Raw genomic sequence first — 16,786 nt, forward strand, 5'->3', positions numbered from 1 at the left:
TTCAAATGTTATTTAATAAAAATATCTTTTTTTTTCTCAAAATCTCTCTTTTTTTCTCTCCTCCAACCCCCTTTAAGGGGTAACAAAGAAATGGTTGGGGACCACTGATTTAGTATAGGATTTGGGAGAGCTGTTTGTTGCATTTCACACTATATAATTTGCAAATTCCTTTTGGGATGCTGATATTAGTACCAAAAGCCATAAAGACTGGCAGCATTTGCCGGCCTCTACCATCCATTTTACAACGTGGGCCCCCATGAGGTTTCAAAGCATCTACAATTTACCTCCTTTAAAATGTGAATGCAAATAACTTTGTTTTGGATGATATTGGACAGATTTTGCAAAACAGGGTGTTTCCGAAAGGGCAGACAGGTTGTAATGAAATAAAACGTGTTTGTTGTTATGCAGGTGAGCTTGGAGGCTGATTTTTGTCACGCTGCAGTTCAGACAGGAGGGTAGCAGATCTGGGGGAACAGCTGCTGTGTCCTCCCTCACCTGCAATTAGCAAGCTTTTTAGGTCACGGACAGTTAGGGGCTACAGAACAAGCCATGCTTAGACACACACACACACACACACACACACACACACACACACACACACACACGCACACACACAGAGCGTGAGAGAAAAAGAGAGAGAGAGAGAGAGAGAGATAGTTGGTATGAGATAGGGAGCGATAGAGACAGCTAACCTTTACTTATTAAAATATAAACAAGTTGAGAGTTGTTGAGGTCAACTCAATCAAATTACTATAATATGAGTTAGCCTAATTAACAATTATGTTATAATAGAATAATTTGGTCATATTGCTATAGGGCAAGACTGCTATAAATTGCAAAGGAACATGAGAGAATTAAACAGATCAAATAAGAGAGAAAGTCACCAACAGAAAAAGAGCTGATCCACAGGAAAAGTGAATGAGGAACAGAAAAAGAGCGAGTGTAGGTGTAAGATATGAGATGGAAATCTTTGCCCTGTGCTCAGGCTGTGTCATGAATACAAAACTGTGTTTGTTTGGGTGAGGAGCACTGCAGAGAAATAAAGCTGCAAATAAAACCCTGATGTCCCAAAGTAGACCTTATTGCACAGACATGACGAACAGAGATGCACAGATAGGTACGCCAGGGACAATTGCAGTTGTAATGGTGTAACTGGCGGATCACCAGACATGCTATGTGCACTTTATACGATGTAAACGAGCAAAACAAGCCTCATTTGCAAAAATGGAACATAGTAGTAGAACAACTGTAGCGAGTAGTACGAAAGCCCCTGAAATTCCACGTAGGGAGGCTTGTTGCAGACTGATCTCATGAAGTGGCGTATGTATGACACACCAATGCGTATGTGTTATCAAGACGCATACTCGCTTTTTAGCGTGTTTATCAATGCCGTTTGGCCTCCATTGAGTTACATTACCTTGCGATTTGTGTATGAAAGGGCGAAAATCTGCGTAGGGAGGTTGGGTTAAACACAGGACTTTAACCCAGGAGACCGGGGATTGTGTCCCGGGTCTCACGTTTCCTAAACTCAACCGTCGCTTTCTTCTTTTACTAAAGTCAATCCCGTTCTTCTTTTCCTAAACCCAACCGGTCCGCTGTATACGGCGCTCAAAATGCGTGCAGATAACACGCCACTTGGCTTTAGAAAGTGGCGTGTATGTTTACGTCCACTGTATACAGCGTAGACATACACACGGATAGCTCAAAATGCATACAGATAACACGCCACTTGGCTTTAGAAAGTGGGCATGTATGTTTACACGAAGTCATGTTCCTTGTTGAGATGGTGGATGGGTGAAACAACACAGGATTTTCACCCCGGAGACTGGGGTTCGTTTCCTGCGTTTCACTTTTCCTAAACCCAACTGTCCTGTTGTTGTCCCGTTCTTCTTTTCTTAAACCCAACTGTCTCTTACTTGTCCAGCTTGTCACGGAAACTTACTTTTATAAGTCCACCCGCTATCTTTTCCTTAACCTAACTGCGTCAAAAGAGGCTCCAGTAGTCCCGACCAAGCGCGTTTAGATATGACGCTAAAGGAGACTTTTAGTGTCAATAACAACGCCTAAGGCACCTGACCAAGCGTCCGAATTTTACCCGATGGGAGTGAGAATGTGTTGATATATGACTGTGAGATATTTCTAGGTAATTTAAGTGTAAATAAATGACCACAACATTCCCAACTGCACGAATAGGGACGCAAGATCAAGAAATCAAAACTTTTTATGCACTTTTTATGCACTGTTGAAACAGTTATTGGCTGCTCATCCACAAAACGTATAAATCCGAGTGAAAATCCCAATTGGTGGCAATTTCTCATCTGCAATCCTTTACAGATTTTCAGTAATATTTTCAAAAGTGCACTAAAAGTATGATAATAACCCAAGGGCCCATATAGTGCTAGATGACATGCTTTTATGAGGCTGACATTCATACATAAGCCAGCCTTCCAATAGCAATGCATACCCCAGGTTTGGTAATGATCAAAGCATGACCAGTATATCTCCCTGCTGTATGGCTGCACAAATACAAATTGGTAACAACAATTGTGTTAACAATCAAATTGTTAACACAGTCAGACAGCAACTTTCAACTTTATTTTGTCCCCAGAGGACAATTGGTTTTGCAGCAAGGTATACAATACATGAAAAACAACATAGTCATACAATACAGAAGGAGATATGGGGTGACCTGAATACCAGTGGGCAACAAGACCAACAATAGTCACTAGTGACCGATTTTGACATTTCCAAGTGTACAAAGCACAGCATCAATAACATCTAAAAAAGCAGCAGAATGACGAAAAAGCTACAAATACCCACAATAAAGTGAAAAGTGACCAGGCATGTTGAATACATGATCAACATCTCTTCTATCAGCCCCTCCAGGATTTCGCGATGTCGCGATTGCGCCAATTCACGCAAATTCAACCAATCACCGCGAATTTGGTGCGACTCGCAATTTTGACCAATCACCGCAAATTTCCACACATTTGACCAATAACCTGAAGTTTCCCGCGACTTCAACCAATCACAGTAGTCCCACGTGCACTATGAGAGCCAATGACCAATCGGGAGTGAGAACGGGTTGATCATTTCCTTGTTTTTGATATGAAGACGAGACGTGTGTGTGACTCATTTACCAACCAAACGTACAGCGAAAGACATTTCAGACCATCCGATACATTTTAACATCAATGTAGACTTTAACGATTTAAAAGTCGCTGAAGTTGCTGCCGTTTCCATCCTGGCTGTCGGCTCTCTGCAGCGGGTGGGGCTACTGCTCCGTACCCCCCGCGACTGACGCTTGCACACACACACACACACACACACACACACACACACACACACACACATACAAACACACACACGATGGATGCAGGAGAAAAAGGAGATGAGACGACACGATGACCTAAATTGAGGACAGCTGCACTCGTTATTCTAAGTGCAATGATAAGTTAAAGTCAATATTATCAAACCGTATGAATGTGTCCCAGCCCAGGCCAGGATAGGAAATTAACTAACAATGTAAAGATCAACAAGCCACTGACACATATGTTCAAAGTTGATTCATTCAATACGTTATTATTTTTTTGTCTTAAATCCACCAGCCATTTTCATATTATACCAACGTTTGCAGCATCCTGAGCCTTTTTGGTAAGGTTAACAGGAAATCTCAGCCCAGAGTAGTTTTATTCTCCCCAAAACAAGTTTCCTTTTTATTTTTAAAGAACTATAAAAAAAAAAAAAAAATTGCAACTTTTTTGCAACTTTCACTGTCTCCCGCAACTTCATTGCAATAAACATACAAAAGACATCGCAACTTTTATCGCAATTTTTCACAAAAGCTCGCGCGAAATCAGGCATTTTGGGCCGCAACAATCTCAAAAAAAGACCGCGAAATCCTGGAGGGGCTGTTCTATCATAACACAGCAGCATAACTGAAAGTTATGTCTTGCTGCAGCATTTAACTGAAGGACGTCAACCTGTAACATATCAGTAAACAGTGCACTCCTTAGTCCTAAATGTTTTCCTGATATGTAGAGTTTGGCTGTGGTAAATATGATAACAAATATTAATTTGGTGCATGATGCCATTGTTGTTTGAGTCCAGGTATTTAGATTTATAAACCATGTGGCACTTTTAAATTGAGTATGTAGGTGCATATATTGAGAATGTGCAACCTTTTTGTTATTCCCTATTTAACTCACTTGATACTGTACTGCAAAGCTGCACTATAGTAGTTCTGTGCCCACTGGGGCCGTGAATGATAAAATGCACTTATGGTATATTTTAGATAAAAGCAGCCACGTAATGGCACATGTAAGCATTAATATGTGAGGCATGAGCAGTTTTAAAATATTCATCAGTGGCCTGCTGAGTACTGCAATATGCCCTGCATTAATTACTGAATATCATAAGATAGTCTTTAGTTCTACTTGGTTATAATCAGACATAAAACAAATCTATCTCCGATATGAATTTAACCAAACTGTGGAGGAAGAGGTGGTCGTGTTCCGTATCAGTGATCTTGACAGCTATGAAAAGCATCTGAATTATTACTAATTTTACCCTGACACACATTCCCCAGTTCCTAACCATCCCACCGTCAGAAACATCACACAGTTGACATCTATCACCTACTACAGATCTGTCAGCTTTGAATGGGATGCGGCAGTGACCGTTTTTGCCCTCTCTTGTGGCTAAAAGGTGAACAGCAGTTGCTCCTGCTGTGATAGAGGTCTGCGCCAAAGGGGAAGACCTGCTTTGAATACTAATTGAGAGTGAATAACTTTGTGAAATGGGAACATATGACACTGTAGGTGTATCAAGCCAACCGAAACAGGCTTGTCTCAACATTTCTATAATCGCTGACTAACTGTTTCAATATCTGTCGAAATGAAAAAGTATCTCCCAAAGCAATACGCAACAGCCCACACTCTATCCTAAGTGATATTCCCAAGACATGATGCTCCATTTAAAACGAATAGAGGACAGACTGTAGGATACTGTTGAAGTGCTTAGAGTGATTTTCCAGAATGGATTACACTTTTATGTGTATGTGTGTGTACAATAATGGCTCACATCTAAATCAAAGCTCCAGGAAAGTGCTTTGCAATGCCACACATATTACACATATTTATATGCACATTGGTGGGCACAAATAGAGGTAAAATATGTATAATCTCCATCCTGATACACAAAGTACCCTGATGTGACAGACGGTATTGCTATTATTTGGATTTTGTGCCCATATGCTTGGAAGAAAACAACCCTCACACACACACACACACACACACACACACACACACACACACACATTATAGACACATAAATGAGGACAGAAAGAAAGAAGAGAAAGATCTTAATTGCTGTAATTATGATCACCCACTCAAGGAGTACGAAAACATTGTGCTGAAATAACAATTACAAGCTGTTAAATACAGATTCTGTAAAGAACCTCATTACAAATCAGTTTTCATTTTGCAGGAAAAAAGTTGCGGATAAAGTTATCTAGTAACTTTATGGGCCCTATTTTAACGATCTAAGTTCACGGTGTGAAGCGCATGGCGCAGGTGCGTTTAGGGCGTGTCCAAATCAACTTTTGCTAATTTGACGGCGGAAAAAAGGGTCCATGCACCGGGTGCATGGTTCAAAAGGGTTGTACTTGTACTAAGTGTCTTAATTAATTCATAGGTGTGTTTTGGGCGTAACATGCAATAAACCAATCAGAGTGCCATCTCCCATTCCCTTTAAAAGCCAGGCGCGTTTGTACCTTGGCACATTGCTGTGTGTGTAACAAGCATAGTGTGCGGGCGCTGTGCATAAACCTAGGTTCATTTTACTAATTTGCTGTTAAAATAACAATGAAATGCTGCGTTATTGACTTTAGACCAGGTTTTTGTTGGTCAATGGCGCGATCACTTCCCGCTGCCTCAAGATAGCAAAACGCCACGAATGCACCTGAACACACCTCCCTGTAAGACCAGCACGCCCATGGGCGCACAGATGGGCGCAGGTGCATTTGCTATTTAAACGACATGGGCGCTGGACGGGAAACTGACAACTGCGTCGGTCTTAAACTTTAAGACCGACGCAGTTGTCAATTGTCAATTAAAACTAGCAAAGACACTTGCGTCGGGCTTTGTGCTGCGCTGCGCCGGGTGCAAGATAGGGCCCTATAAGTTTATAAACTTTAAAAAAAATAAAGTCCTACATTCCTCAACAGACACCTGGTACACAGAAGTGAAGGAAAAACTTATCAAAAATCAAATTCCGGACTGCATTTCCTAAAGACGACAGAGACTGTGTCATGATTATTACACGCCGCAGTCACTTTCAATGTAGCGCATAATGAGATAAAAACCATTGTGTCTGGCTTGAACCAGCGTGCCCCTCATTTGAATGGTGGCAGCTGGTCTGAGAGGCAGGGAGACAACAAGGACATGGCTTTGACCTGCTTTGAATGGGAGACTGCTAATTAGAACAGTGATTACTGGTTGTTAGCGCCGCGCCGGGGACATGCCTGAAACGCTGTGAGAGGGCTGCAGCTGGGGAGTTAACACAACCAGGGAGAGAGAGAGAGAGAGAGAGAGAGTTAAACAGAGAGAGAGGGGAAGAGATAGGATTGGAAAGAGAAGAGATGGCGAGCAGGAAGGATGACTGATAAAGGAAGAGGTTAAAGAGCCCCTATAATACTCCTTTTCGGCATCATATGTATACTCTTGGAGTCTACTAGAATAGGTTTACATGCTTTAATGTTCAAAAAACATTTCATGTTGGGCGCCCATATAGCTCGGGCGCCCATATATAGAGGTTTACTCCTCGACACAACGGCCGCGGGTTCGACTCCAACCTGCGTCCCTTTGCTGCGTGTCATTCCCCCTCCCTCTCCCCTTTCATGTCTTCAACTGTCCTGTCAAAAATAAAGGCCTAAAATGCCCAAAAAATAATCAAAAAACATTTCATGTTTCTCATACTGCCCACTGCTGCAGCTCCTCTGCCGGAAACGCTCTGTCTGAGCTCTTGGCCCGCCTTCCTGAAGGAAGCCGTCTGCTCTGATTGGTCAGCTGGCCCACTCTGTTGTGATTGGACAACCAAATTCAAACAAGCCGCTGGGCGGGTGGTGCCTGCTCAGGCAGCACCTATGGGCAGCACATATGAAAAACTGGGCTGGCTTTCTCAATCAGTGACATCACTAATTGAGGAATTTCAAACAGGAATGTGGGTGAGGCGTTTCAGGCAGTTGAGAAAAAGTCCTGTCTGTGGGAGAGAAAGCTCCATTTGGAGTGAAATGTTTTTTTTTTGTACTTTATACAACTATTACATAGAGAAAAACTATATAGCACACTAAAAGACAGGAAAAATCCAAAACGCATAATAGGGGCTCTTTAAGAGAAAGTGAGACAGAGAGAAATGAAAAAGCAAGTGAGAAAGCGATGGAGAAAGATGAGGGCACGAACAAAGTGACATCAAGATTACTGTACAAGAAAACATAAACAATGGGAGGGTGGGAGGCAATAAATAAGGGTGAGCTTGAACCTTTGTTCCACCAAAAATCCGGAACAGCCATCTTTGCAGAGGACAGGAGAGGAGGTACAGACAATGAGCTGGAGTCTTATTTTAGTGTTGGTAATGTGCGTAGAGCGCGAACGAGCAGATGAGAGACGACACAGCTGAACACTGATTATCATAGAAAAACAACTTTAATCACGGTCACATCACAATATCATTCTGAACAAGCCTTTTTTCTGCAGGGCCTGCAGCACGGGCACTACAAAAGAACATAGGATTTCTTTGAATCAAGGTGTGTGTGTGTGTGTGTGTGTGTGTGTGTGTGTGTGTGTGTGTGTGTGTGTGTGTGTGTGTGTGTGTGTGTGTGTGTGTGTGTGTGTGTGTGTGTGTGTGACTGCGGAAGAGTCTAGCCTGGACTCAGGTTCTGGATGGTCTCGCGACATTCCTGGTAGAGTGAGTGGAAGGCCCGGGCTAAACCGAGGAGCACCGCATCACAGTTCTCCATCTCCTTCTGCAAGAGACAAATATGCAACACATGGTTGATGGGTGACGCTCATACATACATATAGTACAACCCATTTGGTGCAATTTACTTACATAGTCAAACAAGAACACAATTGTCTAACTGAAATACACTTACAGCTGATGTCTCGTGGTACTCCAAACCCTGGCTTTGAGCCCATTCCTGGGCCACGGATGCCTGGACCTCCCTTCTAGCAGACAGGTCCGACTTGTTGCCCACCAAGACACCTGAGACACACACACACACACACACACACACACACACACACACACACACACACACACACACACACACACACACACACACACACACAGGAAAGATGAAAGAAAGATATATATCGGTTTGTACTGTGGTTTATGTCGGCAGCAAAGTAATAACTTTCTGTACAAAAACGTATTTGAAATAAATTAGAAACAATGTCTCTATGTTCACCTAGTTCACCATATGTTCAACTGTAAAATGTCCAGCTTAGTATACACCGTTGTAACAATTCTTAAATGTATTTCTTAATGCTTAAAAACTGATAATTGGCTGATATTGCTATCTAATTATCTAACTTTTTAAATACTTCTCTTTGTATCAGCCTAAAAGTCCAGTACCACAATATAAATGACAAAAGCGTTATACATTTTTGACATTTTTGACAGTCCGCCGGTGTTTGGGAAATTCTTTGACCTGAAAGAGTTGTTACCTGGAATGTGGAGGCCTTGGCAGTGAGCATGAACTCTCTCCATCCAGTGGCTGCAATTGGCAAACGACTGCTCACTGGTCAGGTCAAAAACCAGGCACAGCAGCGACAGCTCACCCCACTATGGAAGGGTTGTGTAGGGAATGAGGAGAGGGGGACCGACAGTGAATGCAACAGAGTTAGGGCCCTATTTTAACGATCTAAGCACACGGCGTGAAGCGCATGGCACAGGTGCATTTAGGGCGTGTCCCAATCCACTTTTGCTAGTTTGACGGCGGAAAAAAGGGTCCATGCACCGGGTGCATGGTTCAAAAGGGTTGTACTTAGTGTCTTAATTAATCAGAGGTGTGTTTTGGGCGTAACATGCAATAAACCAATCAGAGTGTCATCTCCCATTCCCTTTAAAAACCAGGCGCGTTTGCACCTTGGCGCACTGCTATTATGATGGCGGACCATAATATCTGGATTGCACCATAATATTTAGGGTGCGAGCGCCGACAACGGCGAAGGCCCTATTGAAACTGAAGGAATTCTTCTTTCTTCCAGCAAATGAATCGCCTTTTTGAGGGGCTTAAAGCGTAACTCTCGGCAAAATGCAACCTAGGGTCTTTTTGTGAATGTACCCGAGTCAAACTTTCGTTTAAAAGCCTTTTGAATGGGAGTGCTAGGGGCACTTTTATGCTAGCCTCAAAATAGCTATTTCTAAAACACTAAGAAGGCTCGACACAACATGAAACTTTGCTCCACACCTTAGGGGGCTCTACACCTTAACTACACCGGTGCACAAGGGATATACTAAATCTGTGGCTACTTGTTTTGACATTGACTCGTTTTGACTGCCGAGGTGGTAGTGGCCGGAAACAACAAGAGCTACGGTGAGTTGTTCAAAACCTTTTTTAGTAAACTCTGGGTACAAAAACAATGTTGTCAACGCTTTCGTTAAGGTGTAGAGCCCCTGGTGATACTCGGAGCAAAGTTTCATGTTGTGTCGAGCCTTCTTAGTGTTTTAAAAATAGCGATTTTGAGGCTAGCATAAAAGTGCCCCTATTACTCCCATTCAAAAGGCCATCCAGGGTCTGAATACTTCTTCCACCACTGAGTATCACATCAGCCTACTTCTTTCTACTTCTGTGACAAAGTAAATTATATTTCAGTAGCTCCCCTGTGTTTGTACTTTATGTGAGGATGTGGAGCCCTGGATGTTCAATTTCACTAGTTTCATGCAAATGGCAAAACTAGAGAAGCGATCTCTAATCTAGAAAAGCAGTCTCACCATTTTCTCGCAGGCTTCCACTAATGCCTGCTTCCCCGCAGAGTCTATGATGTAGAGCTCCTGGAGGGGAAAGGCGAGAAGAGAATGGAAGGGAAGAGGTGTTATACATGAAGATTAAATCCAATTACATGGTTTTTAAACTTCCTATTTTCTTTGGCAAAGGCATTAATGTTCTTCTTACAATGCTGCCCTATTGCTCGCTGAATACAGATGAGAAAATAACAATATTAAAACTTCTTCCACACTGAGTGATGGATTCCAATTCTCACCACCCACCTTCTGTGTTTTAGCAACTTTTGAAATAACAAATGGACCCAAAAGCGGTGTGGTGGTCACAGGATGAAAAGACAATGGCTGGACTCACCACACTGTCAGTGGTCTCTGGGATGTTGACACATTTTATCAGCAGCTCCACTCCGGTTGTCTGCCAAAGCAAACACAACAAATTAGAATGCGGTTTGTGTAATGTAAAGCTGGCAGTCTTAGTTGCAAGTAACAACTCTATGGATGAGATTATAAAAAAAAAAAAACATCTGCCATTTGCTGTACCTTACTGTAGTGAGTGTATTTTCGGCTACATTTTCTTATCAGAATCAGAAAAAGGGTTTTTTATTGCCACAGTAAGTGGGAATTTGCCTTGGTGAATGGTGCATACATACACAAACAAGCATATTAAACAAAAATAAGAGTATAAACAAATATATACATAATAGCTGTTTAGCATAAGAAAAAGGAGACTGAATGGGTTGATGTGTGTATATGTCTTTGTTCATTTTATATATATATATATATATATATATATATATTGTTGCTGTTCCTGACAAAATGCATTTTACAGCTCCAACATTCTTACTACTGTGGCTTTTATAGAAGAGAAGAGAAAAGGAGAAGAGAAGAGAAGAGAAGAGAAGAGAAGAGACATTTGGTTGTCATAAAGTTGACGCCATACACAGCAGCACAACAAACTGATATGATTTATTGTTAATGTCGAAACATAAGCATCACTAATTAGCGGCTTGGTTTGCCTTGAAAGCAGCTTCACCGTCCTGATTAAATTGAGTATGTTTGTAAGAATGATTCAAGCCCCCTTTGGGCCCAGCAGTGACGACAATTAAGACATAGTGAGAGTCTGAATTGTTAATGGAAAAAGAGTGGAGGTTTGCTTTTAGACAGGGTTGACAAACCACAGCCTAACTATCAGCTTGTGGTAACCACAAGCTGATAGTTAGGCTGTGGTTTGTCATTTTTGGCAGACTGGTGGCATTGCCTCGAAGTTGTTTGACTGGTAAAACAGTGCAGGCTATAAAGTTCTGTAGAGCTGAGGGGAACTGCAGAGTTGGATGATAATTCTCTGTGGATGTGTCACTATGAGCGACATCTTTTACATACAAGTACATACAAAAATATTGATTATAGCCACTTAAAGTGCTCATTTTCAGGTTCATAATTGTATTTAGAGGTTATATCAGAATAGGTTTACATGGTTTTATATTTCAAAAAACACCATATTTTTGTTGTACTGCACATTGCTGCAGCTCCTCTTTTCACCCTGTGTGTTGAGCTCTCTGTTTTAGCTACAGAGTGAGACATCTCACTTCTGTTCCATCTTTGTTGGGAGTCGCACATGCGCAGTACCTAGGTAAGGACTACTAGCCAATCAGACGCAGAGTATGAGGGAGTGCCACACTAGCAGCTAGGCGAGCTTTATAACATGTGTTATAAAGTGACGCACGTTAGGAAGTTAAGGCTGTAAAGGCTGGACTACAATAGAGCTGTTTGGAGCAGTTTGTGAACAGGGTTTTCTGTTGGAGATGGTAAGTCCCTTTGGGGTGGACTTTGGGCTTTTTCACTTTGTAAACCTATAACGTGCACAAAAAAGATATATAACACAATAAAGGAAAGGGAAAAAGCCAAACAGCATAATATGAGCACTTTAAACAAAAGACGTCATTGTTCTCAAATGTTGAATGTTGTCTGTAAGCCGTCATACAACAGCTGTAAAAACCTAAATAAAACAAAAATTGGCAAAATTTGGATTTAAGTTTGTATCATCAAAGAATAGCCTAAACAGAATTATGATTCTGACCAAGAACTTGGAACTTGATAGTTGTCACTGTGGCTTGTAAGTCTTTGTTGGCAGACTAAAATGACCGGAGATGCTGTTTTCTCTCCTTTTTTTCCTTGTATGGTGGTGAATAGTTGAAATGGCAGATGGGTTTTGGAGTCCGCCCAATGGTCGTTTCAAGAAACAGTAGCTGTTTGAGCTTTACTGCAGAGGTTGGAGACACAAGTAGCTGAGCTTTTTTTTTTTTTAAATGAATACAGGGCAAATAGAGGAGGTAGATATAAAAGCAGAGGGTAAGGAGGATATGATAAATATGGCCTTATCACGTTCTTCACAAGCTTGGAGATCTAATGAAGTCCTAAGTGGACTGGATGGTTGCAGGCTGCCTTTCGACACAATGTATCCGCTTGTATGAGATCAGTGGTAACCTTGAAGAAGCAAGCCAAGGTTTCTTCACATCAGCACCAAAGTCTAAATTGATCTGATCTCCTGAGCTCAAATTGCCAGAGACTTAAACACACACATACTTTTCATGCTCGCTGCCACCATGAAACACACACACACACACACACACACACACACACACACACACACACAAGACCAACATGTACCTGATTCATACACAGAAACAGTTCATAACAAAGATCCAATGATACACACTCTCTCTCTCACACACACACACACACACACACACACACACACACACACACACACACACGATGCAGCAGCCCCACGTCGGATCGGCCTAATGAGCTGGTGTGATGCATAGGAAGCCTCTCGCTGGAATGCCAATGAGGGCCTATTAGTTACAAATAAGCTTGGAATATTGCTAACGGCCCGTCTGACATTTTCAAAGGAGGACGTGAGCAGAATGGCCAACAGCCTCTGCTACCCTTCAAAATCAAAAGTTGAAGAACATGAGGGATGGCATAGGCGTCTGCACAAGAAAAAAAAACCTCTCCAAAGCGCTGGTTTCTTTTTCACATTTGACTAAATGGAAAGGACACGCTGTTCCCCGTTTCCACCTGCAGTGAAATCTCAAAGATGAAATCCAACCCGATACATTTAACACTACTTAAAACTGCTACCTCTTCGACATGAGTGTTAGGTGCTGCATTTATAGTGGTGTTAAGTATGCAAAAAATGATATAAACAACATAAAGACAATTGTGCTGTTCTTAGAGCCTTATCAGAGTTTGTCCTAAAAGTAGTCTTGCATTGCCAGATCTATCTCCACAGCGCTGTCAGCGCCAGAGTATGGTCTGACTACACCACCTAACTTTTCTGGGATAGGGTAAAAAACACTCTGGCTAGTTTGTATTTCCTTAAACCAATCACAACCATCCCGCTAAGCCCCAATAGCAGAGATAGTGAGAGGGGAGGGACATTCAGGCTTATTCCAGCTATGTACATCTATTGAGAAAGACTACCCTAAGAGTAACAGCAGAGTAAAGGTAATGGAGGAAAATGAAATGGTTTATCTCTATCATGAATGTGCTCAGCAAATCTAATGGCAATCAGAGGGTATTTTAGCCTGAGAATGGCCCCAAATGAAAGCTCAAGTCGGGGAGAAGTTTTAGGCTGGCGGTGGTGCCAGACAAAAAGGTCAAAAGACAGACAAAAGGAATTATAAATGAATCTTTTTGTCAGGACTATGAATATCGATGCCAATGTGAATCTGATCAGTTGTTGTTAAAGTATTTCTAAAGCTTCCTAAATGTTTCAAAGGTTGCAATTTAGAAGATAACTGAAATTTAGAAGATTCTCACATTCTTGCTTTTTCTGTTGCTTCTATCACTGCCATCATGGAAACATTTAATATACATAGTAACTCATCAAAAATGTATTGTGAACAGCTTGAAAGTTTGGGAAGGTGGATTTTGTCTTACACAAAGCACTTGGCGTCAGGTGAGCAACAAGTTAAAAATATTTCAGCTAATATCAAGCAAGCGGCTGGCTTCAATAGATATTTTAACAGTTGCATAGCAACAGCAGAGACCGTGAGCAGCAATTTCCCATGAGCATTTGTTTCAGTGCATTCAGCTAATGAAGTGGTATCTGGTAGACACACGACTTTGATCTAACGGTGCCTCAGTCAGCTCATCTCTTTATTTTAGGTACACATGCTAACGTGCATGTTTTCCCTCTTACTTTCAATGTGACATTCTTTCCATTTTGTTTTCAATTTGTCTTATTGCATTGCATTTTTACAGTTTTATTTTTTAATAGGATGCAGTAATACAGATGTGTTAAGGCTTGCCCCGAGTTCAGAAAGCACATATCCTAGGCCAGTGCAAATTAAAAATGCAGCACTATTGCAGCACCTTTATACTTGTTAATACTCTACTAGTCCAACATGAACACACATGCACAGCATAACAAGCAAGTGGCCTATGCAGTATGGAGAAAGTCAACACTGTTGAACAGTGTGAGTGAGTGAGTGAGCAAATGAGTGAGCGTGCATGTGCGCTTGTTAAGTACCTGTTTTGGTGGCTTTCCAGAATCCTGCTGTATTACTTATCGACATTCCTGTCACCTCAAAACCCCCAAAACTGCTGACACAGCAAGAACTGAACAAACACACACACACACACACACACACACACACACACTTGGCTCTTGTCCAGTATCTACCCACCAACCTGCTCTGTACCCTAACCAGCGACAAGGGTCAATACTAAACTCATGAATGAATGTGTGCAGGCTGCGCTAGTGCATGTATTTATGTTCACAAGTTAATGGTATGCACTGCACCTGCGCTCACTTGCATGCATAGCGCGTGCATTTAGTCAGTAGCCCTTGAAACATTGACAGAGGGAATCAGTGAGCAGCCATGACCTCATATATCACAGAGTCACGTTAATGACACAGTTCCCTCCCTTGTGCAGATTAGCATAAATAATGTAGATTGAACTTCTCTGCATCAGCATTCATCAGCATTCATTGGCAGATGATGCTGTTTTGCACTTCGATGATTCCTGTTGTAGACTTAAGAGACCTCTGCAGGTCCGTGAAAAGATTGCGAGGAGTAAAAGAATCTACACATGTAATGTGATCATGATTATCAGATTCCATTATTAGTCCTAATGATTTGTAACTGATAAATAACTACATCTTGGGTAAAGTAATTGCTATGACCTCAGGCAAAATGCAACCCTGCTCCACAAGTAATTCATTACTGCTCCACTGCACTGTCACATAGATCGGGGTATGCCCAACAAAGGCCTCCTGCTGTCTCTTCTGGGCTAACAATAAGCCAGAATTAAACTGGCTCATTGTTGCTCCTTCAAACCCAATCCAAAACCTCAGTTACCCCACCAGAATGTACAAATTAAGCCTGTGTCTAGTCCCCGACTCACAGCACAGCCCAATCCCTAAATCCTTAGACCATTTGTTTTACAAACCGATTTCTCTGTTGTGACTGTGTGATGTGAATACAATACAGTACATCATTCCAAGGAGTGTTACAGTGGTGCGTGGGGTGCTCCACATACACCGCAGTATATTTGGAATTGTATGCCCTTGCTGTGGGTCATCATGACAGTATTACACCAGAGATCAAACCGGCAACGTTTTATTTTCTCTGTGTTATAAATGCTCTCACCATGCTGTAGTTCTTCTGGAAGAGAGTGCGGTCACTGTGGAACATATGGGAAAGGGCACTTTTCCCCACTGCAGCATCTCCTACACACACACACACACACACACACACACACACACACACACACACACACAGAGAGAGAGAGAGAGAGAGAGAGAGAGAGAGAGATTTGTCGATGAAATTCACATTACTTTCTTTGTCAGGCAGAGTTTGAACACTGACATTGCCAAATTATGCGATTTGCACACTGACTGATACATACATGAACACAATTTGTGTAACGTTACGTCTGGGATAGTATTAGACAGAGGACAATTTATTTATATATAGTGTTTAACGCCTACGTTTAACTTACTAGACTGGGTTTAGTAAGATATTAGTTAGCTGAAGCTAACGTTAGCTTGTATGGAGAATTAAGGAGGACTAAACTTACAAAACCTTACCGACAAGCAGACATCTCGCCCTCAACTTCACCATTACAGTGGGAAACTTCCAGACACGGTAAGTAAACGCTCTTGTTTTATTAATGATGCAAAAATAACCTCTACTTTCTGTTTTAGTTGGCTCATCTAGCTAAATATCTTCTGATCCTCAGCAGACGGCAACATTGACACAACGCGTCTCTTAGCAACCAGCCAAAAAGGCGTTTCATTGGTCCAGCCAGCGAGCACTTACAGCGCGTAGCTGTGCTGTCATTGGCTGGTTGTGAGGACGTAAAATAGTCTTGCGGCGGGTTATATTCCCATAGGGTTGTCTGTCAGGCAAGCTTCCTCAAACTGTGTACAATTACCGCCACTTATTGTAAAATTGGCGTATGAAAACTCCAACCATGAACCCAATCTTAGAACCTAAGTTAGTTTGGTGAAGTCTGTTACTCGGGCACGGTAGCACGGTAGGTTGGAATGTCTAATACATCCATAGTTGGGGAGTAAGAACTAACCACGTTACCTGAAAGGCAAATATTGGGAAAAGGAAAACCCCGGTTTCAAAGCAATGCCCGGTAAGAACACTAGAGGGCGGACTTTCTTGCCTCAGAGTCACACAGTCTGATCACAAATCGCTTTGACATGGGATTTTATTTATTGTGGTGTTTGTAATGTTGTATGGCTTTCAAATGTTTATAT

At 41.9% G+C, this 16,786-nt stretch overlaps 1 protein-coding gene across 2 annotated transcripts; it reads right to left on the reverse strand.

Annotated features, from left to right (window-relative positions):
- Positions 1 to 7,684: 7,684 nt before the first annotated feature.
- On the reverse strand, positions 7,685 to 16,292 carry ift27 (intraflagellar transport 27 homolog (Chlamydomonas)). 2 transcript variants are annotated; one of them, XM_078268179.1, is made up of 7 exons: positions 16,106 to 16,292; positions 15,666 to 15,745; positions 10,361 to 10,420; positions 9,997 to 10,056; positions 8,727 to 8,844; positions 8,153 to 8,262; positions 7,685 to 8,023 (listed from the first exon to the last, which is right to left on the reverse strand). In XM_078268179.1, exons 1-7 carry the CDS (start codon positions 16,137 to 16,139, stop codon positions 7,919 to 7,921), a joined length of 567 nt encoding a protein of 188 aa, XP_078124305.1. In that variant the 5' UTR covers positions 16,140 to 16,292; the 3' UTR covers positions 7,685 to 7,918. The 2 variants fall into 2 exon arrangements, with proteins under 2 accessions (XP_078124305.1, XP_078124315.1); XM_078268189.1 differs by having other exon boundaries at positions 16,096 to 16,292.
- Positions 16,293 to 16,786: the final 494 nt, after the last annotated feature.

The sequence above is a fragment of the Sander vitreus genome, chromosome 2, assembly GCF_031162955.1.
Source record: "Sander vitreus isolate 19-12246 chromosome 2, sanVit1, whole genome shotgun sequence".
Taxonomy (NCBI): Eukaryota; Metazoa; Chordata; class Actinopteri; order Perciformes; family Percidae; genus Sander; species Sander vitreus.